The sequence below is a fragment of the Halichoerus grypus genome, chromosome 10 (assembly GCF_964656455.1).
Source record: "Halichoerus grypus chromosome 10, mHalGry1.hap1.1, whole genome shotgun sequence".
NCBI classification, from domain to species: Eukaryota; Metazoa; Chordata; class Mammalia; order Carnivora; family Phocidae; genus Halichoerus; species Halichoerus grypus.
In genome coordinates, this window is record NC_135721.1 from 47828560 (window position 1) to 47855807 (window position 27248).

Consider the following 27248-nt stretch of genomic DNA (forward strand, 5'->3'; position numbering starts at 1 on the left):
CTCCTTGTGGGTTTGTGAGAAGTGGTTGAAATCACCCCTTCGTGTCAAGAAATGAGTGATACTATGGAAGTGTAACTGAATTGAAGACCAGCAGCAACTGGACCCTAGCTTGGGTGTTGGCCCCACTTTGTGAAGAGACAGCTGCAAAACTACAAGTCCCAAGATGCCTTTCACTAACAAGCACAATGTACACTGTCTGTAGAGTACACATGCTCAGTGTGGTGTCTGGAACCTGTTTTCCATAGGCTTCTGACTAATTAAATAAGGTGGAGCAAATGGCCCCACCCCAAAACCAGGCTTAAGGATTCCTGTTTAAGCCAAGCCCCAGGGTGGAGCCGGAATTTACCTTTGTACTTCACTCGGGTCCGGGTTGGTGGTGACTGGCTGGGTGGGTCTGGAACTGGCTGCCATCGTGACACGTCTCAGAGCTGCAAGCAGGTTTGAATCCAGGATCCTTGTGGCCCTGCTCCCTGGTTCCTACCCCTTTCTTCCTCCTGTTCTTTATCTCTTTATCCTTTTCGCCTCGGAACCTTCCCACAGGTTACCATAATTCCTGCTGCCCTGGAGGCCCCCTGTGTTAGTCACAGGAATTTTACTACCTGACTAACAGGTTAATAGTCCACTTTGATAGTCCCACACTTTCAGACTCAAGTCTCCACTGTTTCCTGGCAGGCAAGAAATGCTGGGAAGGATGGACCCCAGCGCATTACTGCCTGAGGGTACAAGTTAGGGATCAAGGGTGGGAAGTTGGTGTAAGTCATTTTAATATGAGGCCTTAATCACTGCCCTGCCTTCTGTAGGTACTGCCAGTCAGCTCCCATGGCCTCTCAGCGTCTTGGGCTGGCAGAAGAGTCTGGCCCAAACCCCGGGGAGTCTGAGTTGGCTGTGAACCCCTTTGACGGGCTTCCCTTCTCTTCCCGCTACTACGAGCTGCTTGAGCAGCGCCGAGCCTTACCCATCTGGGCTGCTCGCTTTATCTTCTTGGAGCAGTTGGAGAGTAGCCCCAGTGGAGTGGTGCTGGTGTCTGGAGAGCCTGGCTCTGGCAAGAGCACCCAGGTGGGGGGAGATTCTGGGAGTAGACAAAGGGAGGGAGTAGAGAACTGGTCCTTCCACTGGCAAGGTGGGGATTGGGTTCCATGGGGTTTGAGGGGAGTGGTCAAAGGGAGACTGGGTTAGACTGGCCCCTGGGGGGCTGGTGAAGGACCAGGGGACTCCCCAAATTAGAATGGCCACAGCCCCCCTGCACTTCTGACTGAATCCTACATCTCACTGACTGGTTGTCCTTTTCTATTCCTACCCCAGATCCCTCAGTGGTGTGCAGAGTTTGCACTGGCCAGGGGGTTCCAGGAAGGCCAAGTAACTGTCACTCAGCCCCACCCTCTGGCAGCTCTGAGCCTGGCCATGCGGGTTGCCGATGAGATGGACATAACCCTGGGTCATGAGGTTGGATACAGCATTCCCCAGGAGGACTGCACTGGGCCAGACACCCTGCTCAGGTGAGGCCTCTTGCAGGCCTGACCCAAATCTGATTTCCGTCCCCCAGTAGAAACAACCCCAGTCCTCTGACATCTCACCAACCCTCCCTCAGTCCATGTCACCCTTTAGATCATGCCCGACACAATGCTGAATTAAGCCCTTAACCCCAGGCAGGGACCTTGGATATTCAATCTCATCCTCATCACGAGCCTCATTTGCCCAGCTGGAGTACAGCTTGTGAAAAAAGCGTCATCAGTGAGGTTGTGGGTCTCAATACAGGTTCACGGCGTCTTTTTCTGACCTTACTATCAAAATCTAGGCCTCCCAGGAAGACGTTCCCCTGGACTTCTGGAGTTGTTCAGTGTCCACACTGACTCCTCTGCCCACTGCCAATGTCAACAGGTTTTGCTGGGACAGGCTGCTTCTACAGGAGGTGGCCTCAACCCGGGGCACGGGAGCCTGGGGCGTGCTGGTGCTGGATGAGGCTCAGGAGCGGTCAGTGGCCTCGGATTTGCTCCAGGGGCTACTGCGAAGTGCCAGGCTGGGAAACCGTCCAGGGGACTCGAGAGTGGTTGTGGTTACTGACCCTGCCCTTGAACCTAAGCTCCAAGCCTTCTGGGGCCATCCTCCTACTGTGCATGTACCCAGAGGGCCTGGCGCGTGTCCCACACCTGTACACAGGGACACTGTCCCTACCGATCGAGTGGAAGCTGCCTGCCAAGCTGTGCTTGAATTGTGTACGAAGGAGGCTCCAGGAGATGTGCTAGTGTACCTGCCCAGTGAGGAGGTAAAAATTGGCTGCAGAAGGTTCTTGTGTACGCTGCCTTCCTTCCCTGGGGGAGTTGGAGCAATGCTTGTTAGGGACAGTGAAGTTGTAACATTTACTATGTTGGAGTCCTTAGGACAAACTCAAGGATTTCGGGGTAAAGAGGTCTACCGCCCCTTTTTTGACTCCATCTAACACAGAGACTGTGGCTCAGTGAGTTCCTGAAATTATAACAACTTTATGAGTATGTGCATTTTTTCAGAGTGAAAAACCATAGCTTTCATCAGTTTTTCAAAGGGGTTTGTCACCAAAAAAGTGAGAACTGCCTTAATGCCCCACCCCTCTCTTCAGGAAATTTTGCTGTGCTGTGAATCCTTGTCCAGGGAGGTGGAGCCCTTGGCTCTCAGAGGTCCTCCACCACGGGTGCTGCCCCTTCACCCAGGACATGGCCCAGCTGTTCAGGCTGCATACGAGGACATGGACTTGGGTGCCCGAAGGATCGTGGTCACTCACTGGCTGGCTGACTTCTCCTTCTCCCTCCCTTCCATCCGACATGTCATTGATTCAGGACTGGAGCTTCGAAGTGTGAGTGAGAGAGATGAGGGGATGTGGGGGCTAAAGATAGAAGTGGCCCACTCTGAACTGTCTTGGCCTTGGTTGGGGGGTGGGGCGGCGACAGGTGTACAATCCTCAGATCCGAGCAGAATCCCAAGTGTTGAGACCAATCAGCAAGTGTCAGGCAGAAGCAAGAAGACTGCGGGCAAGAGGGGTCCCACCAGGTAAGAGCCTTTGCCCTTCCTGAGATCAAACATGAAAAGAGTCCCCACACGCAAACCCTGAGAAATCTACAGAGGCCTTCTTTCCCAGGTCTTTCTCCCCTCAGGGTCCTGCCTCTGCCTGTATCCTAAGTCCTTCCTAGAACTAGAGGCGCCCCCGCTGCCTGCACCCAGGATATGTGAGGAGAATCTGAGCCCCCTTGTGTTACTTCTAAAGAGGAGACAGATTGCAGAGCCCGGGGAGTGTCATTTCCTGGACCGGCCTGGTGAGCAACCCCCTGCCCAAGTCCTGCTGTCTGACCTCCAGGCTCTGAGACTCCCGGCCCTATCAGCCTTCTTTCCTCACCAGCTCCAGAAGCACTGATGCAGGCCCTGGAAGACTTGGACTACCTGGCAGCCCTGGATGATGATGGGAACCTGTCAGACCTGGGAGTCATCCTATCAGAGTTCCCCCTGCCCCCTGAGCTGGCCAAAGCCCTGCTGGCCTCCTGCGAGTTTGACTGTGTGGATGAGATGCTCACCCTCGCCGCCATGCTCACTGGTATAAATCACTTCTCGCTCTGGCTCTTGCAGCCACTTCAGTCCTTCCCAGCCCTTTCTGGTGTTCTGATGCTCCCAAGACCAGCTCTTTCCCCTCTGCTCCCTTTACAGTGCCCCAAAAACCAGCCCTAACCACTTAGCCCTCTCCTGTCTTTTTAGCCTTTTCCCAGTGCTGGTCCTTGCCCCCAGCATGTGTAAATCTCTCCTGTTATTACTAAAGCTCCATACCCCTCTCCATCCACCCTCTACTCCCCTGCAGCTATGCAGAATCACCTCTGCCCCAGTCAGCCTGGCGTGTTCCCGCCCACTGCATCCCAGGCTCAGGCCCACAATAATACTGACAAATCTCTCAGCTCCGCGGTGACCACCACCTCACCCCCCACCACCCCTCCCCTTCCGCCAAGGCTGAACCCACTGAATACTTCTGAGTCCTTATTCCTTACGACCTTCTGACACTTGAAAATGCAACCTCTCCTGCCTTGAAACTGCCCCCTCCCTAAGCCTCTGTGACTTGCTCCTCCAGGTTTTCATCCTACTTCTCTGGCTGTTCGGCCCTTCCCTTCATCTCTTCCCTGGCTCTTTGTCCTCTGCTCATCCACTGTAAATTGGACCTCAGAGTTCCATCCTTGCCCCTTCTGCCTTCTCATTCCTTGAACTCTCTGAGCAAGTTCACGCACACCCATAGTCTGAAGTGCCATCTTTACACTTAAAATTTCCAAACCTTCTATCTCCTGACAATACCATTCTTCTGAATCTTAGATTTATATATCCGATGCCTGACGGACATTTCTATCAGAATTGGCCACAGTACCCAGCCCAGATCCGAACTCAAGCACTTGCTTAAACTCTTCCCTCACCACCACCACAAAACCATGCCATCATCTCTGCAGCTCCACTACCATCATTCTAGACTAATCTTTGTCCAGGTTCTTTCAGTTTTATCTCCTAAATGTTGTTGTTGTTGTTTTTTTAATTCATCTATTTGTCTCCATACTCACTATCAGTGCCAATGTTAGATCCTCACCACCACTCAGCGTAGATTCCTTTAGCCTCCTAACTTATCAAGTAAACTTCTTTAAACACTTGGACTCTCTTCCCTCAAAACTCTTCTTCAACAGCTATTCTCTATCTTCTGGACAGAACGTAAACTCATTGGCCGCAGCACATCCAGCCTCTCATGACCTGGCCCACACCTACCTCTCCAGCTTTGTCTCCTGCCACTCTGCCACACATGCCACTCCCCTGACCCTTTCTAGGTGCATGCAGGTCTCCAAACAGGCCATGCTACTAATTTCTGTGCCTTGCCATGCCCACAGTTCAGATTCTCTCTGCCCCCTCTCTACTGAGCTAATTCCTAACAAAACTTCAAATATTGGGATGCCTGGGTGGCTCAGTCAGTTAAGTGTCTGCCTTCGACTCAGGTCATGATCCCAGTGTCCTGGGATCAAGCCCCGCATCGGGCTCCCTGCTCAGTGGGGAGCCTGCTTCTCCCTCTGCCTGCCACTCCCCCTGTGTTCTCTCTCTCTCTCTCTGACAAATAAATAAATAAAATCTTAAAAAAAAAAGCTTCAAATATTGGTCCACACACCTGTTGTGCTGATCAAGTTTGCTTATCTGTCTCACCAGACTCTAAGCTACTTGAGGGCAGAGACTGTCTTTCGTTTATCTTCAACGTCTAATAAAGTGCAAAGCACCTAGAAAGTTATCAACGTCTTTTGAATAAATTTCCCAAAGTGACACTTCCTACCTTTTCACCCTTCCTTCTGTACTGCTATCCTTTCTCATTCCCCAGAATGACCTTCCTCTCTTCTCCTCCAGCTGCTCCTGGGTTCACCCATCCTCCACTCTCTGCAGAAGAATCTGCCTTGCGTCGGGCCCTGGAACATATGGATGGTGATCACAGTTCTCTGATCCAGGTGTATGAAGCCTTTATACAGAGTGAGTAGCCCACTCTGCATCTTGTATTTTCCAAAGAGGGGAAGTGGTGTGCAACCAGCTGGTAGATCTTTGTGCCCAGGAGGAGGAGGCCCTTTGGCCAAGGGCTGGGTTCTCTTCGGGGTCTCTCTGCAGCTATAGCTGTGCCCTTTCTTCTTGTAGGTGGAGCAGACAAGGCTTGGTGCCAGGCTCGGGGGCTCAACTGGGCAGCATTGTGCCAAGCCCAGAAACTTCGAGGTGAACTCCTAGAACTCATGCAACGAATTGAACTTCCCTTGTCCCAGCCAGCCTTTGGCTCTGAGCAGAATCGCAGAGACCTTCAGAAAGCGCTGGTGTCAGGATACTTCCTTAAGGTTAGGGGAAAGATTTGGGGTGAAGGTCATAAAAGGAGTAGAAAGCAGAGGGACCAAAAATTGATAGGCCATCTCTGAAACTGGAGTCCAGGTGACCATTCAAAGGATTTTTTAGAAGCAGGAGAAACTTTTCCTTTGAGGTATTGGGGTGCAGGGGGCTATGGGAAATGCCATATGGTAGGGACTCTAACATCTAGAGATGATGCTCTACTTTTAATACTCTCACCACCCTTCCTAATTCTTTCTCAGCCCCCCCCCCTTTTCTTTTTCCTACTGCCTTCCTTTTCTCCCTCACTTACTCCTTCACTATCTTTGCTTTTAAATGAGGTGGCCCGAGACACAGACGGGACTGGAAATTACCTGCTCCTGACACATAAGCATGTGGCCCAGCTTTCCCCATACTGCTGCTACCGAAGCCGCAGGTCTCCAGCCAGACCCCCGCCGTGGGTGCTTTACCACAATTTCTCCATTTCCAAAGACAACTGCCTTTCCATTGTTTCTGAGATTCAGCCACAGATGTGAGTTCCCTGACACCCCTCTTACACTGCCCATTCCTCTTCTTGGGGCCAAAATTATGGCTGGGGAGTTAGAGGATATCTTCTTAAGGAGAAGAGGATATCTTAGTGGTCTGTAGTGACATGTGATTTGAGGGGACAGGGCTTGTGGAAGGAATGGGAAGAAGTTTAAGAATCTGCATTATAAGGGAGGATACAGAAATCATCTAACTGTGACTCTCTCTTTCAGGCTGGTAGAGTTGGCCCCTCCATACTTCTTGAGTAACTTGCCTCCCAGTGAGAGCAGAGACCTCTTGAATCAGCTGAGAGAGGAAATGGCAGATTCTTCAATAGAGAGTGAATCTCCCTCTACCCAAGAGTTTGGAGATGCCTGTGTCCTGCAGTGACATGCCTAAGGAATGGAACTGAGCTCATCTGAAGGCATTAGGTCCTCTCTCAGGCTAGCACCAAGGTAGCCAGCCAAAGCTTAGGATCAAATGTAAATCCTGGAACCTGAGTCTCAAGAAATGGTAGACTGAGAATAGAGGAAATTGGGTAAGCCACAGTATACATAAGGTTGGACCCTTTCTTTAGCCTTCTTCTATTTATTGGAGAACGACTGATGCCCCCCAAACCCCCAATTTATGTCAAACCCGTCTTTGTGTGCTTCACTTTGATCTATAAAAGTTCTTTCTCTATGGTGCCAAATTTGAGTTTGATTCTGCAGCAGCATATACAACATCCATGAATTAGAGATGACACAATATCATCCAACTCCTCCAGCAATATCCTCTTGCCTGGTTCCCACCTGTGGTCAAGCTTTGCGGTATGAATGACCTAGCTGTCACTAACCCAGAAAATGTGTAGTTTGACTACAATTGGTCTCTGACCCTGCCTGAAGCTCACTTCCCTTTATCTTGCTCTCACCTACAGGGGAAGAAGAATGAGAGTGCTATAAGAAATCAGACAAAATCTTCCCTTGTTTCCACATACAACTTAGATCCAGCTCCTTCTTAACCCTCAAGGCTATTGAAACCATCCCCAAATTCTCAACTTTCCACCAACAAGCTTCCCAGCAGCCCCTGGCCTACCAGCATGCTAAAGCTTTTCTAAAAAATTCAGGGACATCACACTTTCCTTTTTTCCCAGCTGGGTACTCCTTTCCCTTTTCTTCCTTTAAATTATTAATTTTGATATCTTCCATCATCTTTCACATTGTAAATATGTTTGTAGAAATTGGTGGAAAGAAAGATTTAATCCTTAGAACTCTGTTTGTCTCCTCAGAGTGTCTTCCCTTGGAGAGTCTATCTGTTCTCATCATTCCATCTATCTCCACCTCTATGTGGATGTCACCCAACCCCCCCCCCAAAAGCACTTTTCCAGAATGTATTCTCTTTAGGTCTAGCATTCAGTTTTGCCTGTAGTTATCTTGCTCTAATCTTTCAATTTCCCCTTCATTATCCACAACACCATTGATCTCCCAATCCTCTATATCTGCAACCCTGGAATTATCTTTGATTCTTCTTGGATATTCCTAGTTATTTGCCAAAATCTGCTCACCCTAACTCCACGGGGCCCATTAATTTTATCCACTGCTTCCCCCTTTCCTCTCTCTGTCCCACGGGAGACCAGAGCCAGATTAGTGTTCCTGGATTTTCTGTTTCGTTGGGTGTGTAAGTATCCGTCTTCCCTGCCGCCCATGTGCGTTGTGACACTCAAGGAGGAGGACGGAGTCAGCAGGTTGAACACACCTGACAACATGAGGTTCAGAGTCAGAAAAGTATCCTTAGCGATTAATTTTACGGTTGAAGAATGAGATGCCTAGTGTGGATAACCCTCTGGTTCCTGTCACAGACCCTTGCCCTGCAGCACCTCTTCCATTATTCTGCTGTCATTGGTGTCTTCCTTCCTTTGCACCTTTGATACAGACCCAAGTAGTGCGAGCTGCCGCCGCCCCATCCCAGTCCCACCTTTAGCCTGTTCTGTGGGTCCAGAACCCCAGCTTCAACCCACCCTCCGAAGAATCCAAAGTCCTCAGGAGAGCAGCTCCCATTGGCCAGCCCGCCCCCTCCCCTCACCTCATTGGCTACCATACTGCAAGTCCCGCCTTCTTGGCTCCTCAGGTTCCAGCTGCCGTGCGACCGCAGTTAAGTGGGAAATGGCGGGAAAGGCCAAGTCTAAACGCGCGGCGCAACCTCGAAACGCTAGCCTAGGAGCCGCGGTGGCCGAGGAGCCCTCGACGACAGCCTCAAAGCCAGCTCCTCCTCACAAACTCCGCTACCACGGCACCACGGCACCACGGGGTGGTCAGCCGCGCGCTCCGTGGCCCTGAGTCCGGCGCTCCGCACGGCGCCTCAGTCCGTTAAAGAGCACTCGGCCGGTCAGGCAGGCGTCGCTCACACCACCGAGGCGAGCCCGGACACGGAAGCCACCTTGTTGTCCTCGGCCCAAGGCTGCAGATTCTGCAGCGCGAAGAGCGACGAGTTGTGCAGGCAGAGCGGGTCCGGGGGCAGCGGCGGCCGCAGAGGCCGTGGTAGGGCATCCTGCTGCAGGTGCAGGAGCAGCCGGCCCGCGCGGTGCCGCTCCGCCTCGCGCTCCTCCGCCGTCTGGCGCCTAGGCGAGCGGAGACGCGGGGTCAGCGAGGCCGGCCCTCGCCCACCCCGCGCCTCGTCGTCACCCGCCGGGCCCGCGCGGTTCCTCACCCGCCCCGCGCCGCACCGCCACTTGACGCCTCCCGCGAGCCCTCGCTCGCCCCAAGCCTCACCGCCACTTGGTGCGCCGGTTCTGGAACCAAGTCTTGACCTGGGCGTCGGTCATGCGCAGGGCCTTGGCCAGCGCTGCCCTCTCGGCCGAGGCCAAGTACTTCTGGCGCAGGAAGCGCCGCTCCAGCTCCAGCACCTGCGAGCGGGAGAAGGACGTGCGCGGCTTCTTCCGCTTCGGGGGGGTCCGGTTTTGGTACGGGTGGCCTATGCGGCGCGTCCCGGAGAAGGGCGAGAGTGCAGCTACGGGCAGGAAGAAGGAACAGGGCAGGGTTTTCAGGGCGGCCCTTCCAGGTGCCCCAAGCTCGGCCCCACACCAGCAAAGGCCTCCAGACAAGAAAGGGCCTCGGAAGAAATGGCCCTCCCCCTGGGATGAGAAAGAGAAGGCCCCCGGAACTTCACCCTGCCCTACCCGCAGTGTGGACAGTAGACTGCAAAGGAGGGCGCGGACATCGACGGCAGCTCCCTCCCCATTGCCTCTCTCAGCATCAGGACCAAGAGATACATGTTGGGGGAGGATCCCCTGGGATGATCCGGGCGGGGAGCGTACGGGGAACTTGAGTTGGAGCAGAAGGATCAAAGATGAGGAAAAGGGGTCAATGTGGGGCTGGACGCTGGAGGGTCGGACAATCTCACCCGTGAGCCGGTCCTTGGCAAAGCGGCGGCCGCTGTCCATCCAAGGGAAGGTGAGTCCGGCTAGGCCCCCGGCTCCGCCCAAGCCAGAGGGTCCAGGCACTGCCGGCGCGCCTCCCGCGGGCGGCGGCACTGGCATTGGACGATGCGCGGGGACGCGGATCACGCCGCCTGGGCCCATGCCGGAGCTGCCAGGTAGCGGGGCCAGCGAACCCGCGGGACCGTAGCTTGAGGTTCCGTGAAATCCACCCGAGAACGCCGCACTCTCCCCATGGCCCTGGCCTGAGCGACCGGGGCCTAGGCCGCTCCCGGGGGGTTCCGGGCAGCTCAGGATCTGATCGATGCCAAAGCTGATTGGCTCGTGGTGCGGGAGGTTGTGCGAGGCCAGGACCGCCGGCTCCATGGGTCCGGGTCAAGGAGGACCACAGGAGGTTTGGCGGTTGGGGAGGGCGCCCCAGGCAACTCTGGGAGCCCAGTAGCGGAGCGTTCGGGGCGGCGGCCTCAGGGGCCCGCGGGGCTGGCCGCTGCGGGTCGCCGGGGTCCCCGGGACAGCTTCATCCCTGTGCACGGGGAGTAGCCGCGCCCGTGCCGGCCTCTGCCGGGCGTCGGCGCAGGGACTCGCATCCCGGGGGAGCGCGACCGGCGGGGGCCCCAGGAGCGCCCTTGCTGTCCCTGAGGCGCAGATGGACGCTGGGCTGCCGGGGCCTCTGCCCGAGTCCGGGGTGGAGAGGGTTGGCCGGCTGGGGATGGGGCAGTGACTGACAGATCAGCATTGGGTGGGTAGTGGGGGCTGGGGGTAGGGCAGGGGCGGGGCCGTACCCGTTAAAGGGAAAGAGACGCCTGTTTGCGCCAAACGCCTGGACGACTGGCGGGCGGGGATGGTGGGGATGGGGGGGGGGGGTGGCAAGGGTGTTAGGAACCAGGCTCAGCACGGGAGGGGCCAGAGCATGGGCCGCTGCGCGCTGAGTCAGGCGAGATGCGCACAGCAACTCCATCCTCGCCGGCCTCCGCCTTTGGGCTTCCTCGGCCTCACCGGCTTCCTCGCAGGTGCCTCCTCCCACAGCCCCCACTTTTCGCCTCGCGATGGGTCCTGCCTGCCGACTGCCAGATTCGTTGTGGCCCCCGCCTAAGTGCCCTCGAAGACCAAATCTCGTTGTGGCTTCCTGGCTGCGATGGGAAGCGGTTGGGAACCGCGCCGGCGAGTTGGAGGCCCGGGAAGAGGACAGGTGTGGGAAGGGGGTGGCTGGGCGCGTCTGGTGGGCTAGGGCGGGGAGCAACCAACCACCCTGGGCCAGCGATCCTGGTGCACTTCCCGGCTTCTGCCGTAGGGCCCCTACCTCCTTCCCGGAACGCCAGTAATTGATGCCCTGTGTTTCTTAGCATTTCGATTTTCTGAAGTCGGTGTAAAGCTCAACCCGGGCTCAACCCGGGGTAAGTCAGGCGGATGAGAGCTTGGGGCTGGCGTTCCGCCCCCCACAGGGGACCACCAACGCGGGACTCTGCCCCTCCACTCTGCGCCTAGGAAGTCAATTCTCACACACTTCCCCCTCAAGGGCGAGAGGACAAAATCGCCACAGGCGACACGTGGGTCTTCACTGAAGCCTTCGGCGGTGTCAGCCGCCTCATTTCCCACAGACGCTTCACCCCACCCAACCCCAGAAACTGTGCCTGGAGTGTGTCACGGATGGGAGGTGGGGAAAGACTGAAGGGCTCGGTGACCTTGTGACCTCTGGCCGGGGACCCAGGAGCTGGGAGTGTGTGAACTCTGCGTCCTTCCCGGGATGGGACCCGGGCCCAGCGGGCCCCTGCGCCTTAGACCCGCCCCCGCCGCCGCCCGGCCCGGTGCAGGCCGCCATAATCGGGTTAGCTGGGTCGGAATTACATTACCTTCCCCGGCCCGCCCCGGCCCCGGGGGGGCCCTGGCGCCTCCGAGCCGGTGAGACTGGGCGCAGGGAGGGGGGTGTTGCTACCATTCCGAGGCGGGTGGGCACGGATGAGCCGCTCCTTCTGCCTTGGACACGTGGTGGCCAAAGGACCCCACCCTGCTGTGTCAGCCCTAGCCCCTAGACCCCAGCCCACTCTGGTGCTCAGCTACAGTCTGCCTGTTACCCGCGTAAGCCGAAATGCCTTCCAAGTCTCCTAGATGGGTCTCCCTGGGAGCACGGATCTTCCACTTGGTTCTCCAGGATCTCCTGGGAAAGACTGCCCCTCCTTTCTCCCCAGCAGATGGGCTGCAGCCCTGCGCCAGAGGCAGGGTGAGGGGTCTTTTCTCTCCAGGGAACTGGGAACGATATTTGGGCATCTGGGCAGGAAGATAAAGAACGGAGGGAATGGACTCTCCCGACTAAAGCCACCAGGCCCTCCTCCCTCAGCGTTCCCAGAAGCCTCAGTCTGAAGGGGGTGAACCATGGAGGAGGGAGGCAGTTGGCATCAATAATATGTGACATCCTCCCCCAAATTCTTGTCCACTTCCACTATCCAATTTCTCCAGCCCTTTCTGACCCTGCCAATAGCCCCTTCTGAAAGGGGAGCACGGGGGCTTCTGCCAGTTTGGCAGCTGTGTTGTTATCTTGGGTTGGTGGGACAGACAGACATTATCACCTCCCCTAGCCCCTCACAGAAGCCCAAGCACCCTTTCTCAGCAGTAGAGAGGTGGGGCTACTAGGGGGCATGAAACTTCTGCTGTTCAGGGAAAACCTCCAGAGACCACTTGGGCTGGATCCCCTGAATGAGAACAGAGAGCCTAGGGAGACAGCAAAGTAAATAAAGACCCTGAAGGGGACTGGCCTACAGGTTAGGAATCTGTCGGTCCTTTTTCCCACTCTAGTGGGTGGGCCTCTGACGAAAGGGTGGGCACTAGTGTGTCTCCAATCAAGCTGAATAAATCCTTCTTGAATGAATCAGTGAGGGAGGAAGACCTGTATACCTGCTGACTGTTCATCCGGCCTTTTGAGGTCAGCACAGTTGGCACTGCCACTCAGAGATTGCCCAACTGACCCTTGGAGGAGAATGGTCACAAACCCAGTAATGTACACACATCTTCTGGGGAGTTACCAAAAAAGAAATGAGTGCCCTACTTCAAGAACAACGGGTATCCAATTCTGTCAGCCACAGTCCTAGGGATTCTTCTGCTTGTCTCCACCTCTCTGATCCCCTGATTCCCTGGAAAAGCTGGTTCCTGCTAGTTTATATCTAAGATGGAGGCCCTGGGGTCAGAACCCCAACCTCCTATACACACTCCTTTGCATCTGTCTCACCATAGCCTATGTGCATGTGGTCCCCAACCCTTCAAGTTTTCAGGCCTTCAAGCTGGCAGCTTCACAGGAAGAAGCATGTTCCCAGCCTGTGCTCTGGTGCCGTCCCTTCCTTCCTGCTTTATGTGCAGTGTCTTTCCCACGAGATGGTCCCCACTCCTGTATCATCATTTCTCTCATTAGCTTAGTCCTTCCTACCCCCAATTGTCTTAGGTCTCTTTTACCTGGACAAAAATCTTTGCCTGGCTCTTCAAGAGAGATTGTATTTTTCCTTTCCCGTGTACTCTGCACAACCACTGCCTCCACTTTCTCATCATTTATTCTTTTAATTTTAATTTTAAAGTAGTATCTACACCCAACACGGGGCTCAAACTCACAACCCCGAGATTAAGAGTAGCAGGCTCTACCGACTGAGCCAGCCAGGCGCCCCTCATCATTTATTCTTTTAACCCACTACAACTTGGCTTCACCACACTCTTTTTCAAAGAGCTCCAGGGTCTATTATTGAGGATTTCTCTGACATATTTTGCTCTGTCGATTACCAACTATTTCTTGAAATATCCCGTTTGGTTTCTGTAATATTGTCTTATTCTATATCTTAGGCTTTCATAGTCAATACTTATGTTTTTTCGCCACCAACTTTGCTTTTTCCACTGAAGACTGAGCATTCTCAGAGCTCGGACTTCAGCTTTCCCTCTTTCTATATCTACTCAAGGTTTCACCCATTCTAATAGTCCCATCTATTATATCCACTCAGGAAATTCTGGATCTCTATCCTTGGCTCTGACACTTGCTGTGTTCCAGCCCCTCTGTCCTAAACTTCTGGCCAGCTCCACCCGCCTTTGCTGCAGCCACCTTGAAGTCCAGCAGGCTGGAGAATGTGCTCCCCTCCCAAGCTCCTCATTCACTCCCTCCTATGCTTCCCTTTGAAATGTCTCAGATACAGCCCTTTCTTTCCATTCCCACTGATAAAATCTAATCTAGGCCATCATCACCACCACCTACATTTATTCATTTGTTCATCCAGAAAATTTTGATTGAATACCTACCATGCACCAGGCACTGGAGATAGAGCTGCAGACACAACAGAAGGGGAAAAAAAATCCCTGCCATACAAAGTTTATATTCTAGTGGGGGAGGCAGGTAAAACACAAGACAATATATATTAAATAATAAGAAATGCTAAGAAGGAAAAAAAAAAGGGAAGGGGAGAAGTGAAAGGATGGGGTTGTGATTTATCTAACGTGATCACAGAAGCCCTCACAGAGTAAAGACCTGGAGGAAGAAAGGAGTCATTTGGATATCTGAGCATTTGATAATGCAAGTACATCTTGGTGTTATCTGTGGAACAAACAGTAAGGGGTCCAGTATGGCTGGAGAGACCATGCAAGGCCTTGAAGCATTAGAAGGGCTTAGGCTTTTATTCTGAAAAGGGAAGCTATTGGAAGGAAAAGAAGCCTGATTAAAAAATTTTGTTTTTAACAGGTTTCTTAGGATAAAACTAACACACAATAAACTGTACATATTTAAAGTGTATAAAAGTGTATGTGCACACGCAAAGCCATCACAAGATAATAAACACGTCCATCAACTCAAAAAACTTTCCTTATATCCTTTTTTATTCATATGGAAACGTGGAAACAAGGAAAACAGGCCAGAAGCCACTGCGATCAATCATCCAGAGAACCGATGATGGTATCTTGGACCAGGGAGGTAAGCAGTGGCTGTAGTGAGAAGGGGTTGATTTAAAAATCACTAATCTCATAACTTCTTGCTGCGTATCCACCCCAATTATTCAAAGATAAATGAGCAAAAATGTTTCTTTCATAGGGTAACTCCCTCCCTTAAAAAAAAAAAAGTCTGCTAGCTCCCTACTGCCCTCAGGCTAAAGTCCCAGCTCCCCGAGGCCCTGCTTCTATCACTACTCTCAAATCCACACCTTGGCCTTCTTCCTGTCCATCTCTCTGGTCATTCGCCTCCACTCTGCCTTTCTTTTCTATTTCCACCACACTTCTTGTCCACGCACCCCATCCCCATTCTCTAAATTGTGCCCACACAAAGTCCCACTTCTTCCAGAAAGCCTTTGGTGGCCTCCACTGGGATCTCTCCCTTGAGTCTCCAACTACACTTGATGTTAATACTTCACAGTAAACTTATCCTTGGTTTTTAATCCCCCTGGAAGTACCTAGGGATGGCGGTGTACAAGGTCTAGAGCTCCTGCGACCTTCCCAAGTACGGGGCTGGGCCTATGCTACTGCGGGCGCTGGCTGCTTCCGCGCGTCTATGTGCGGTAGTGTCCCAATCCTCCTCCCCTCCTCCTTCGGCATCTGCTCTGCATTAGTCTGTCCCAGGCCTCCGCAGGCGCCGATGATTGAATCATCATCATTAACCAGGGTCTGCCCCCCGCCCTCCACAAGCCCCGGCGGCAGGGGAGGATGGGAGGGGGGGGCGAATAAGATCACTACACCAAGTCCCTGGGGGTCCCTCCCTCCCCGCCACCCTCTCCGAGACTCCGCAAAGCCCCGAGAAACTCCCGCCGTGGAGCCGGGAGAAGGCCTGCCATCCGGATGAAGCTCCGTAACGCGGACGCGTCAGCTGACGAGAGCGACATTACGAGGAAAGGACCCGGGAGGGGCTTCTTTAGCGGGGTCGTGGTCACAGGAGATCGACGACCCTGAGCAGCGGCGGGCGGAGACCTCTGGGCCCTTAGGGGTAGAAGGGGGCAGTCTTGCAGGCTCCAAAAGTTAGTCCCGCGGTAGGGTAGGGTCTATTGTGATGATTACTACAAGAGGTCAATGAGATAGGACCCCCTCCTCACCACCCCCCCTCCCTAATTACGGATTGAGGAGGGGGAGGGGCCAGTGGGGCTCAGGTGAGCACACGGGGAGAAAGGGACATGGGCGGGGCCTTACAGAGGGTCAGCGAATCCGAAAAGACCTAAGCCCTCGTTGCTGGGCGACAAGTCCCGCCCCGCAGGCGGCACCGGAAGTGGCCGGCCGGGATCAGCCTTTAAGATGGCGTCTCCTCAGGGGGGCCAGATTGCGATCGCGATGAGGCTTCGGAACCAGCTCCAGTCAGTGTACAAGATGGACCCACTACGGAACGAGGTGCAGGGGCGGCAGGGTTACTGCTGTGGTCGGCTAGCGGTGCGAACTGGGGCCGGCTAGAGGACGGGCGGTGGCTGGCCCGGCGCCCAGTGCGCCTGCGCAGAGACAGGGTGCCCAATGCGCCTGCGCGATTGCGGTCGGGTTGCCAAACTCCGAGCTAGGACGCTTGCGCATTGTGCCGCCCACGTCGTGTAGTCTCCCCTGGGAAAGGAAGGTCGGGCGAGTCCACGTGAAGGGAGCCCCCGCTGTGCGCGGAGCCCCCTGCTGGGCGGAGGGGGAGTGTCAGCTCCCGCGAGCTAATCCCCTGAGGACCGCGCAAGGTGCGAGACTTGGCCGTGGGATGTGTTGAAAGGTATCACCCCAGCTGGGAAGGCGTATGATTTGGGGTTGGAGGGGGTGATCGGTGACGGAGAGTGGGTCCGCAGGAGGAGGTCCGAGTAAAGATCAAAGACCTGAATGAGCACATCGTCTGCTGCCTGTGCGCTGGCTACTTCGTGGATGCTACCACCATCACAGAGTGTCTTCATACTTGTGAGTGCCCTGGACCCTGGCTGGTTCTTCCAGGCCCTAGTCCCCACCAAGCTGGTTGCCAGACTGCTGGCTGCCTGCCCCAACCACCCAGGCACCCCACCCAGCCCATGAACCCGATTCCCAGAGGGCCTGAGAGTCTACTTTTTTCTTCCTGCAGTCTGCAAGAGTTGTATTGTGAAGTACCTCCAAACCAGTAAGTACTGCCCCATGTGCAACATCAAGATCCACGAGACACAGCCACTGCTCAACCTCAAACTGGACCGGGTCATGCAGGACATCGTGTACAAGCTAGTGCCTGGCTTACAAGACAGTGAGTGACCAACCCAATTTTGAGGGGCCTCTAGAGGGCTGATGCTGGGTGGTGACTTGAGATGACAAGGGCTTTCGTGGGAATCACATAGGTAAAGAAGTTGACAGTCACGGGGACAAAGTATGAGGGAGGGGTAATTCTTTATTTCCCACACTCCCCTCCCTTCTAGGTGAAGAGAAACGGATTCGAGAATTCTACCAGTCCCGAGGCTTGGACCGGGTCACCCAACCCAGTGGGGAAGGTATGTCCCTTGGCAGCAGGAGGGTAAGATAAAGCCCCCAGAACATCACTCTTGCCCAGTTTTGCTCTCTGGGGGAAAAGGACTATGGAATCTGTGCCACTCTCCTCACTACTCTTTCTTAGAGCCAGCCCTGAGCAACCTCGGCCTCCCTTTCAGCAGCTTCGACCACTCGAAAGCCCACTACTATCGCTATGATGAGCAGCTGAGCCTATGCCTGGAACGGCTGAGGTAAGGAACAGGTCATGAACTGTCTGAAGTAACAGTGTGAGTGACTCAGAACCAGGGAGGGGCTTGGTGAGAGGGCAAGCAGTGAGGGAGTGTGTTCCCTTGAAGAGAGTATGCCATAGCTCTGGGTGGGGGACAGGAAAAGATCAGACTCCCTAACTTGTGTCTGTTTCCCCCAGTTCTGGCAAAGACAAGAATAAAAGCATCCTGCAGGTGAGAGGGGCTGAGGGGAGGGCCTCTCTAAGGAGACTCACCTCCCTGTGGCCCTTCCCTCACACACCTTGTCCTTTTGCTTTCCATCCCTATCCCCAGAACAAATATGTCCGATGTTCTGTTAGAGCTGAAGTTCGTCACCTCCGGAGGGTCCTGTGTCACCGCTTAATGCTAAATCCCCAGCATGTGAGTATTCCCACAGTAGGTTTTTGGGGAAGGGAGAGGTTGAAAGGGAGGGACAGAGTCTGTAGTAGACCAAGGTAGTTCTTGATCTACATGAGAGAGCAGTTCCTAAAGCTGTGCCCCCATCTCCCTCCTAGGTACAGCTCCTTTTTGACAATGAAGTTCTCCCAGATCACATGACTATGAAGCAGATATGGCTCTCCCGCTGGTTCGGCAAGGTAAGCCAGAGCCAAGGCAGTCCCCAGGGCAGCAATGGGCTGAGGGGGCATTTTGGGTAAGAACGCGCCCACTGACTGCTTCTTCTCCTTGTTCTCTCCTTAGCCATCCCCTTTGCTTTTACAATACAGTGTGAAAGAGAAGAGGAGGTAGGGGCCAAGCCCCCACCACATCCCTGTCCCCTTCCCTCCCCAGATATTTATGTGAAATTAACTGCGGCTTTATTTTTTGAAATAAAAACTTTAAAAAAGCATCTATTTTCTTTCTTTCTTCCTTCCACATACTCATGCTTTGTTCTGTGTTCTGCTTCCCTCAGAAATCCTCTGAGTTTCATCATGAAGGAGGGCCTCTCTATGTCCGTGGTCCCTCAGTGAATTGCCAAAGGAGAGGGGTAGAGGACCCTACACATATAAAACTCAGAAGGTGAGCTAAGTGGAACCAGGTTACCCATACCAGCTTTTTCTTTTTTCTTTCTTTTTTTTTTGGTGAAGGGAAGGCTTTCTGGAGGGGAGTTCTCACTGTACTTGAATGTTGTAGCATATGCTGCAGGCTTGAGTGGAGGTGTCCTAATTCAGGAGTGGTGAGGGTAGGGCTAGGGTTAGACAGTGGCCACTGCAGGACTGAAGAAAAGTGATATGTTAAAGAGAGTTCCAAAGAATTGCTTTATAGGAGGAATCTTAAAAAAAAAAAAAAAAATGGGGGGCTAGGACACAGGGAACACAAGGGTGTTGAGTTGGAGACATGGTTGTCCATATAGGTCAGGTCGGTAGGCCTTCAGGTCCCTGGATTAGGTGAAGCCAGGGTGAGGAGAGGGAACTGGTGTCCAGGAGAGCAAAGGCAGCTTCAGGTAACAAGAGGGAAGCAGCAAGGCTATTAATTCCCTTGATTAATTCAGTGAACGTTCCTTTTCTGTATGAGCCCAGCCATGAGCCTTGGGCTCTAGAAGTACACTCAGCCAGGCTCCCTGTTCTGTGGCCTCTCAGTAGGATAGTCAGAAACTTGCCTGACTGGGATAATGACAGATGGAGGAGGAAGCAGCGAGGTCCTGAAGGGAGCTAATGGGCTGTGGCTGAACCTGGGACGAGTGGGACGGAGCAGGCAGCAGAAATGTTGCCAGAACTCATGCTTAAAGCCCAAGTCTTCAACGGGCCTAAGTCTGACTCCAGTGAATTCAAAGGGGTCATTGTGCATCGCTGGTGGGCTGAAGGCCTGAAGCTTCCAGGGATAGAGACGGGGTGGCAGAAGACCTAGGGAGGAGTACAGTGAAGATGGTGTGAACTGGCTAAGAGAGCCTGAGACTGGGGCGGCCGGGGGTGGAGGTGGGTGCAGTGTGAGGGGCCTGAGCATAGTGGCCAGTGCACAGTAGACCTGGCCTTCCCTCCACACAGATGAAGCTTGTAGGCCATGAGAAAAGCACGGGTGGAGAGACTGCAGAAAGCAAGGAAGAGCCGTCAGGTGTGATGGGCGGACAATGAGGACCAGGGTGGGGACATGGCAGAACAATCAGCCTGACAGAATCTCCATGATTCCCAAAGCGTCCCATGTTTCAGGCCTCATGCCTGGAATGCCTCTCCCTCACCCCATACTCAGCTGTTCTTTCAAGGCCCAAGTATCACTTCCTCCAGGAAACCCTCTCTCTGCCGGAACCCAGGCTTTTTCCACCCCTTTGTGCCTGCCTGTACACCAGCATATATCTTGAGGTTTGGGATGAATTATATCTCTCTTAACTGGGCTCCCCCCAGGTCTTCTGGGACTCCACGGCCCACTCAAGCATGCCACACTGAGGCTGTTCTCAAGGGGTTTGCGGGTGAAAGGGCATTTTTAAGGAATGACCCAGGGAGAGGTGTGGGCTGAGGGGGAAAGAGAGTAGAAATGCTCCTGAGGATTTTTTGGGTCCCCAAGCAGCTGCAGAAATTGGGGAGCAGTCTGGGGCTTGGCAGCAGCTTGGCATCAAGAAGGCCCAGTCAGAAGATAAGGCTGACTGGGGACCAGGCCTCAGGGATGAGACTTTTAATGGCACATGGCTTGAGGCCAATGAGCATTGGAAGGAGCTCAGGCGGGGACCTGGGGTGCAGCGGGCCACCTCCGCTCGCCCCCAGCTCTGCAGAACCTTCTTTTTGTCCGTCAGCGGCCCTGGCAGAGGCAGCTGCGGTGCGTCTCCCAAGGTGGCTGATGCAGGCCAGCTGCGGGCTGAGGGCTGAGCTCTGCTCTTCCTCTGTCGATGGGTCCGTTGCCCCCCTGCCTGGCTTGTGCCGGGAAGACCCAGTCCCCCAGGGTCCCTCTGGTTACGATCTGCGCCATGGGGAGAATCAAGCCCAGGGTTCTCTTGAGCTGTGTGACCCAGAATGCGCTGGTCGCGTTCAAAGAGGTGGCCGCGGAGCCGTCTGGGCGCATAGCGGGGCCTCTCCGGGCGGAGCCCTTGACCTCTCGGCGCTTCTGGGTGGAGGCGTCAGTCCTCGCCCGCAGGGTCAAGCTGGCCCTTGCCCCTGTCGCCCTTTCTCATCTAGCCGTTTCAGTGGGCCACACTCACCTGGGGGGAGGGGGCACCGAGATTTGCCCCCGCCTTTGGCACAGGGGAGAACCGGTTCCTCTCAGCCTGGCCAGTCTCTCAGCGCCAGGGGTGGGCAGAAAAGGAGGGAAAAGGGACTTCACTGGTACTGGAGCAGTGGGTCTCGGGGGGTGGGGGGGTGGGAGGGGTGTGTGTGTGTGTGTGTGTGTGTGTGAAGGATGGGGGGAGGGGTGTGTGTGTGTGTGTGTGTGTGTGTGAGAAGGATGGGGGTCTGAGTATCCCACTGCTCCCCCGGTGCACACAACCACCGAGCTTTTTGTGAGCCTGCGTAAAGGGCTGCCACGGGATCACGGACTGAGCGAGGCCCTAGAAGAAACGAAACTAAAATGTTAAGTGTCTGAGTCTATTCATTCCGCAGCAACGTTTTCTGAAAGAGAAAACAACCTCGGAAGTGTGCGAGATGGACGGCCGCCCCGCCCCACGCCCCGCTGCCTGGAGTTTCCTCCCTTAACTCCTACTTCCCTCTCCCTGGCTAACGGACTTCCCTAAGGGTCGGGAGGGGCGGCCAAGCACCTCTCTGTGACTAGCCATATCCATCCGCCTCCCTGAGGGGGTTATTCAGAGGATCCCCAGTTGCCCCTTTACATTCACAGAATTCAAAGGAATGCGTGGGGAGGGAAATTTGGAGGCTAAAGGTTGTTTATTGAGCAGATCTCAGTGCCTAGAAGAGGGGCATCAATCTGGGGGGGGGGGGCCTGGGTCAGGGAGCCCGCCAGATGGGAAGCTGAGGTGGGCAAGGTGGTTGAGAGGTGCAGTGTCAGGGAATGAGGGAGAAGGTGGGGGCCACAAGGAAAGGGAAATCTGAAAGTGGGTGATGAACAGAGGTGTGAGAAAGCATCCTTAAATAGGAATAGAGGCACCTTCCTGAGGGAATGAAAGTTGGAATGTGGGGAGGAGCAGAGGACCCCCAAATGTCTGAAGGGACAATGATGGGAATCCGAGGAGGTGGGAGACCATGAGGGGTTGCTTGAGAATGCTGAGAGAGGAAAACCGTCCACCACTGCCGGGGGGGGAGGGGGGGCGGAGGGCGGGGGAAGGTGCGTAACTATGAATCACTCTGTGAAAGAGGCCCAGGACAGGAAGGGTTGGACCTTGGGGTGGGAGGTATGGGTGGGGGAAGCCTACAAGACAGCTGAGCGCCACAACCCCCTCCCCACCCCCAGCCCAGAACCCAGGTTTCATCTCTTAATCTCCCTCATTAATCATTCACCTTCCTCCTACCCCCATCAGCGGATCTGGTTTCTTCCCAGCTCAGGTTCCAGAGGTTTTGCTGGGAGAAGTCCCCTACTGTGGCCCCACCATCGTCTGGACCGTCCCTGGCCGCGGGGCTGACTTTAACGGGCTCTGGTGTCAGTGGCCTCCTACCTTTCCTAGGCTCTCCTTGCCTTTCGTCCCCCAAATGGGGATCGCCAACTCTTTTGTGCAACCCCATTACTTGAGACTGGTTGCTGGGGGAAGATAGGCAGGAGAGATGGATGGGGAGGAAGGCAAAGGCCCTTCAGGAGAGAGGGTGCTCCCCACAAACACTAGTAATTGAGAGCAGAGGAAGGGATGACCTAAAAGCTACGTAGAGGAAGCCTGAGTGTCTGTTTGGTGACAGGGCCGGGACAAGAGCTAGGCTGTTGCAGCAGCCTCCTGGAACCCTCTTTAAATGCAGATTAAGTGAAACGGCGGGATGGTTCAGAGGGCTGAGGCCTCCAGCCAGGAGGGTCTCTCTTGTCCCCCCTCCACCTCCCACCATTAATAACCAACTAGCAAGGTCCTGAGGCATCTCAGCTTTCTGCTGTGGCCTGGCTCTGCTCTCTGCCCCAGCAGTGGCCCATTGGACTGAGTGTATTCCTCAGGCTACCATGAGGGTACTGTGCAAGCGTCTGGGTGTGTCTGGGGGAGGGGAGGGGTCTTACCAAGAAGACCCTGTGTTTCTCCATCTTTGTTTGGTGGGCCAGGCCAGCGCGTCAGGCTATGTGAGGTTTCCTTACCCCCACTATCAAAGTGCCTTCTTGTCCTTGTTAAAGAGTCTTTGGCCCAGGTGCCTTAGATCTCCCAGGCTCTGTTTAGGGCACCTCAACTGCAGGCTCCACTTGCCCCAGGGAATAGGCACAGAGGATCACTGCACAAGTGATGGGAGGTGCAGAGGTCTACAGAGGTGACATAATGGACGGTCCAGGAGGGACTTCTTCTTGGCACTGTTGGAAAAAACTAGAAGAATCCTGTGGAGGTAAGTTCCTTAGGAATGGTGAGCTCCTCAGGAGTGGTGGGGCTTCTCTGCCTCTGGGCTGTGAATCCCCTAGCTATTTGGGGTGTTTATGTGAACAAAACCCTTGCCTTGTTGGGCCTCCACTGGTGAAGCAGCGTTCTCCCAGAGCTGCCTGCTTCCTACAAAGGAGAGCTGTAGAGTGCTCACCCACGTATGAGCTCAGGACTAGAATAGGTGTGGGAGAAAACAAAGACACAAATAAGAATGAATATCCCTGGGGCGGCTGGGTGGCTAGTTGGTTAAGCGGTTAAGCGTCTGCCTTCGGCTCAGGTCATGATCCCGGAGTCCTGGGATTGAGCTCCAGGTCCGGCTCCCTGCTCAGCAGGGAGTCTGCTTTTTCCTTGTGTGCGCGCGCTCTCTCTCAAATAATATCTTTAAAAAAAAGGAATGAATATCCCAGACCTCAGAGTTTGTCCCTGAGTTGGCAGGGGTTTTTGTCCCAGGATCTGGTTGGATCCATGAAGTCTGGCCTTAAAGTCACTTCTCTATGGAGAGTGACCAGTAGCCCTTACCATTGCTGCTCCTACACGGTGGTTTCTGGCTCTCCAGGCTGGGGAATCCCTATCTGAACTATAGGAGCTTAGTAAGGAGGCGAAGACAGATGGACTGCTGGGTCTTGTGGAGGCCAGTCTTCCCTGGCAAAGACCCAGCCCAGGCAGTAGCGCTCGCTCCGCATTTGCTGTGTCCTCTCTCCCGAGGCCCAGGTCTCCTCCGCTTCTCCATGCGTTTTGACTTTCGCAGGGCCTCTGAGCCGTGGTGGAACGGCTTGGGTCCAGCGAGCCGGAGGAGTCCACTCACCTGCCTTCGCTTCCACGTCGCATCTTGGTTGCAGACGCTCTGCCAGGCCAGGTCCTGCCGAGTCTCGAGTTCCCCCAGCCCCCTCGCGCCGCACTAATAACTTCCAGCCGCCAGGACCTCTTTAAGAGCGTTCGGTAGGGGTGGGGCGGGGACGAGGGGGCTAGGTCAGGAGACTGAGGTTCTTCTAGGAGAGATTGGAGATCCTAGAACAGTCAGCTCTGATCTCCCTCCTCGGAATTTTGCAAATCCCCATCCGCCGGGGGTCGGGGAAGCAATCTTATTGCCGACTAGTTTATGAGCCAGAGCCACGGCTTGGCGGGGAGTCAGTGGCACACAGAATCTGGGGGCCGTCCAGGAAGGGTCCAGCCTGAATGTGCACCGGGCCGCGCCCCGCAGCGCGGAGCAGCTCGGCGGCACGGTACGGCAGGTTGTTCCGGGGCTTCTCTCCGAGCCTCCCCACCTTGTAGAAATACCGCTGCCGGGACATCTACCAGCTCCAGACCCACTGCGGCCCCGAGTTGGGGGCTGGGGGCGCAGGAGGAGGGGCACACGGGGCTCGGGCCCAGCGCGGAGGGCGGGTCCGAGGCGGGGGGCCCAGATCGGGAGCCGTGCGCCGGGGCCCAGCCAACTGCGGAGCGGATCGCAGCCGGCTGCGGGACCACCACAGCCCGACCGGCCATGAACTCGGGACCCGAGCCCCGGACACCCCGGACACTCTTCAGCATCGCAGACATCCTAGGCCCGCGCATGGTTCCCCGAGGACCTTCTACGTCTCCGCTTCCAGAGTCGAGCCCTGGTCCCACGTCGCCTCTGTGCGCGCTGGAGGAGCTGACTAGTAAAACTTTCCGCGGACTTGACGGGCACGCTCCGGAGTCCTCTGAAGGTATAGCGCCCGCGAGGTCGCGCACTTTGACTCGGCCTTCTCCCCGTTTCTCTCCTCCAGGTCCGGGTCTCGAACCTTCGTTCACCCTGGCCCCCACCCTAATCTGCCCCCTGCCCTCAGCCCACGTGCTGGGACTTGCATCTCCCGCTCCTCACCTCCCCTCCGTTAGTTCCCAGGCTCCGCGGCCGCTCCTGGAGGCCGCCAGCGCCGAGGGGAAGGGCCGGTCTGTCGAGAACTGAGTGACCCGCGGGTCGGTGCGCTGTAGGCGGGGCAATCGCGACAAAGAGAGACCGGTGAGAAGGAGACAAAAGGCCTGAGCCGGAGGCTGTAAACGAGTGAGCTAGGGCAAGGGCGGTGCAGAAAGTGCTGGGAAGCGAGGCTCGGGCCTCTCCGGGTGACCTCGCTCCGCTCCACGCCGTTCTCTTCTGGGGAGGGCACAGGAGCAGAAGGTCCTCGGGGCGGCAAGGGTCGGGGGACTACGGACTTCGCCTCTCCTTACGCTTTGATCCCCCATACCTCCCTTTTGGGCTCGAGGAGGAGGCGCCGTGTCATATGTAAACCGAGAGTGCCCATCATGACCCGTGAGTCTTCAGAAGGGCATGATCCGGGTCCTAGTAACACTCATCATGCCGGGCTAGCTGCCCCTATTTTGACCATGGTCGGGCCCCACCTCGGGTGCCGGCCCCAACCTACAAGCCCGATTATCCTGGGGCTCCCGAAAGGCCTCAAAGGTCCCGCCCCAGATGGCCTGCCTCTGCGCCAGGTCTTCTCTGGCCCGTCCCGCCCTCCTCCCACTCCCTCACCTCCGCAGGATGCCCTCAAGCCTGCTGCCTCCCATACCCAAGTGGCCCGTTCCACTTTATGCCCCCCACTCCCATCTCGGCCTGAACCCCGGTTGGGTAAGCGACCACGGTTCTGGCTCCCGTCTGCCTTCTCCCACCTCCGCCTCCCCGACCCCGGCTTGAGCTCCACCACCCCCCCCCCACCCACCCCACCCCCGCCCCGCGCCCCGCCTCAGTGTCTCCTTCCCTCAGGCTAGAGACTGACCCCCGCCCTATCTCCGCAGGCCGCGCCGCCCCGGGTGCGCTGGGCCCTGGCCCCGCCGGCCGCAGACGCCGAAAGTCCCGCACGGCGTTCACGGCGCAGCAGGTGCTGGAGCTGGAGCGACGCTTCGTCTTCCAGAAGTACCTGGCGCCTTCGGAGCGCGACGGGCTGGCGGCGAGGCTCGGTTTGGCCAACGCACAGGTTGTCACGTGGTTCCAGAACCGGCGCGCCAAGCTCAAGCGCGACGTGGAGGAGATGCGCGCCGACGTGGCCTCGCTGAGCGCGCTGGCCCCCGAAGTCCAGTGCCGCCTCGAGCTGCCGCATGGCGCCCCAGGCCCCGGCCCGCCTGACGCCGGGCCCCACCTGTCAGAAGAGGAGATTCAGGTGGACGACTGAAGGCAAAGCCGCCGCCAGCCCCGGGCTCTGGGGCCCCGGACTCCTCACCTCCGTGCGCCGCGCCCTGTCCGGGTTCCGGGGTGGAGGGAGGGTGTGGATCCGGCCTCCTCTGGCTCACGGTCCAGACGCTCGCTTTTCCCAATTGTTGAGAATAAAATTGAGACTCAGTCGCATGAGTCGCATGAGGCCTCCATCCCGGAGCGGTAAGAGCAAAATCTGATTATGGTGCAGATTGCGTTTGGCTGAGCGCTTTAAACGCGGTGTCTCCTTTAACCCTCAAAGCAACTCCATAAGGTAGGTGATATAATTATGCCCATTTCACAAAGGCAGAACCACTAGGTCAGGATTTGGACCTATGCATCCTGCCAGACTTCAAAGCCAGTGCTTGTCAGCCCGGACAGTGCTCTGGAAACTTCGAGCTGAGGGGTAGGAGATGGGACTCTGGTAGCTGTGGGCCACCCACCCCTGCCTTTGGTTGCAGGACTCCACCAGGCCTTTGATCCCCACCCCACCCCACCCCCAGACCTTGCTCCTAACCTCTAGGTGGCCCCAGAGTGACAGTGACCTGCCTGATTCTACCCTTTCCCCACCCTGAGGTTACTTGTCAATGGGGTCCTGACCCTTCTCCTACCTCCCCTGAAAGAACCCTATACTGAGACGGCTAAGTGAAGCCCCAAGGGAGAAGCGGCACAGCCCTACTTCCGGGACCTCTGCCCCGCACTTGGGCAGGAAATGTCCCCACCAGGATGGTGGCCTTGGCAGGAGGATGGGGAGGCCGGCTGAGGCAGAGCTTGTAGTAGCAGCTTGGGGCCTTGCGGGTAGAGTCAACAGCCTACCCCCACCAGTGGACATTTCTGAGACTAATTTATTCTGCGGGTAATTAATCACCCTCTGGCAGTGTGATGGGGAGGGAAGAGGCCTACCACTATGCAGGGCCATCCCTGCTGATCTTCAGAAGACCATGCTTAGGCTCTTTCCTGGTTGCCCTCTCTCCGTGTCAGTACTTCCTCCCCCCGTCAGACCTTTCCATGCTTCTGCCCAGATGCCACAGTCTCATTCTCAAGAATGCTTTGAGAGTGACCCTTCCAGGATTCAAGGGGAGTCAGCTAGGGCCTCAGTTGCAGGTGGAGGTCCCAGGAGAGGCTCTTCCAGGGAGAGTGAACAAGGCTGGAAGGCAGAAGGGAACCTTGTGCTCTTAGACAATAGCTACCCCTTATTGAGCACAATTCAAGTGATTTGCATGGATTAATCTTCACAGTAATCCCAGGAGATAATGAGATTTTAATTTC

The 27248-nt window shown here is 55.6% G+C and overlaps 4 protein-coding genes and 1 long non-coding RNA gene across 11 annotated transcripts; 3 read left to right on the plus strand and 2 right to left on the minus strand.

Moving 5' to 3' along the window:
• The first annotated feature begins 60 nt into the window (after positions 1–60).
• DQX1 (DEAQ-box RNA dependent ATPase 1) lies at positions 61–7048 on the plus strand. 4 transcript variants are annotated; one of them, XM_036087581.2, is made up of 12 exons: positions 61–438; positions 801–1056; positions 1303–1496; positions 1879–2263; positions 2594–2827; positions 2922–3021; positions 3126–3284; positions 3368–3559; positions 5377–5496; positions 5656–5846; positions 6174–6364; positions 6591–7048. In XM_036087581.2, the coding sequence occupies exons 2-12, from the start codon at positions 820–822 to the stop codon at positions 6745–6747; spliced, it is 2160 nt and encodes a 719-aa protein (XP_035943474.2). In that variant the 5' UTR covers positions 61–438; positions 801–819; the 3' UTR covers positions 6748–7048. The 4 variants fall into 4 exon arrangements, with proteins under 4 accessions (XP_035943474.2, XP_035943475.2, XP_077912511.1 ...); XM_036087582.2 differs by lacking the exon at positions 801–1056; XM_078056385.1 differs by lacking the exon at positions 6174–6364 and having other exon boundaries at positions 61–1056.
• A 1688-nt stretch (positions 7049–8736) lies between these two features.
• Positions 8737–10135, minus strand: TLX2 (T cell leukemia homeobox 2). The gene is made up of 3 exons (XM_036087654.1): positions 9736–10135; positions 9105–9342; positions 8737–8953 (listed from the first exon to the last, which is right to left on the minus strand). Exons 1-3 carry the CDS (start codon positions 10133–10135, stop codon positions 8737–8739), a joined length of 855 nt encoding a protein of 284 aa, XP_035943547.1.
• Positions 10136–14587: 4452 nt separating this feature from the next.
• Positions 14588–16026, minus strand: LOC118532825 (uncharacterized). Its single transcript, XR_004915908.2, has 2 exons — positions 15899–16026; positions 14588–15691 (listed from the first exon to the last, which is right to left on the minus strand). It is a non-coding gene; the product is annotated as an uncharacterized LOC118532825 (long non-coding RNA).
• PCGF1 (polycomb group ring finger 1) lies at positions 15961–24595 on the plus strand. Of its 4 annotated transcripts, XM_078056388.1 has the most exons (11): positions 15961–16093; positions 16519–16624; positions 16782–16934; positions 17104–17175; positions 17298–17403; positions 17580–17613; positions 17713–17799; positions 17934–18014; positions 18118–18161; positions 18329–18435; positions 24580–24595. In XM_078056388.1, exons 1-10 carry the CDS (start codon positions 16001–16003, stop codon positions 18384–18386), a joined length of 834 nt encoding a protein of 277 aa, XP_077912514.1. In that variant the 5' UTR covers positions 15961–16000; the 3' UTR covers positions 18387–18435; positions 24580–24595. The 4 variants fall into 4 exon arrangements, with proteins under 4 accessions (XP_077912514.1, XP_035943543.1, XP_077912513.1 ...); XM_036087650.2 differs by lacking the exon at positions 24580–24595 and having other exon boundaries at positions 18329–20670; XM_078056387.1 differs by lacking the exons at positions 18118–18161; positions 24580–24595 and having other exon boundaries at positions 18329–20670.
• LBX2 (ladybird homeobox 2) lies at positions 21612–26132 on the plus strand. Its single transcript, XM_036087653.2, has 2 exons — positions 21612–24519; positions 25586–26132. Exons 1-2 carry the CDS (start codon positions 23931–23933, stop codon positions 25957–25959), a joined length of 963 nt encoding a protein of 320 aa, XP_035943546.1. The 5' UTR covers positions 21612–23930; the 3' UTR covers positions 25960–26132.
• The last annotated feature ends 1116 nt before the right edge of the window (positions 26133–27248 follow it).

What these genes read in the sequence shown, in the direction of transcription:
- DQX1 (XM_036087581.2), top strand. Translation starts at nt 820, where the DNA reads ATGGCCTCTCAGCGTCTTGGGCTGGCAGAAGAGTCTGGCCCAAACCCC. An exon ending in CAGGACTGGAGCTTCGAAGT is followed by an intron (nt 2,828 to 2,921) that starts GTGAGTGAGAGA and finishes GGGCGGCGACAG; the next exon opens with GTGTACAATCCTCAGATCCG. An exon ending in CCTCGCCGCCATGCTCACTG is followed by an intron (nt 3,560 to 5,376) that starts GTATAAATCACT and finishes CTTCTCCTCCAG; the next exon opens with CTGCTCCTGGGTTCACCCAT.
- TLX2 (XM_036087654.1), bottom strand. Translation starts at nt 10,135, where the DNA reads ATGGAGCCGGCGGTCCTGGCCTCGCACAACCTCCCGCACCACGAGCCA. An exon ending in TGCCAAGGACCGGCTCACGG is followed by an intron (nt 9,343 to 9,735) that starts GTGAGATTGTCC and finishes TCCTGCCCGTAG; the next exon opens with CTGCACTCTCGCCCTTCTCC. An exon ending in AACCGGCGCACCAAGTGGCG is followed by an intron (nt 8,954 to 9,104) that starts GTGAGGCTTGGG and finishes CCGCTCGCCTAG; the next exon opens with GCGCCAGACGGCGGAGGAGC.
- PCGF1 (XM_078056387.1), top strand. Translation starts at nt 16,001, where the DNA reads ATGGCGTCTCCTCAGGGGGGCCAGATTGCGATCGCGATGAGGCTTCGG. An exon ending in CTATGCCTGGAACGGCTGAG is followed by an intron (nt 17,404 to 17,579) that starts GTAAGGAACAGG and finishes TGTTTCCCCCAG; the next exon opens with TTCTGGCAAAGACAAGAATA. An exon ending in TCTCCCGCTGGTTCGGCAAG is followed by an intron (nt 18,015 to 18,328) that starts GTAAGCCAGAGC and finishes TGCTTCCCTCAG; the next exon opens with AAATCCTCTGAGTTTCATCA.
- LBX2 (XM_036087653.2), top strand. Translation starts at nt 23,931, where the DNA reads ATGAGCCAGAGCCACGGCTTGGCGGGGAGTCAGTGGCACACAGAATCT. An exon ending in CGCTCCGGAGTCCTCTGAAG is followed by an intron (nt 24,520 to 25,585) that starts GTATAGCGCCCG and finishes CTATCTCCGCAG; the next exon opens with GCCGCGCCGCCCCGGGTGCG.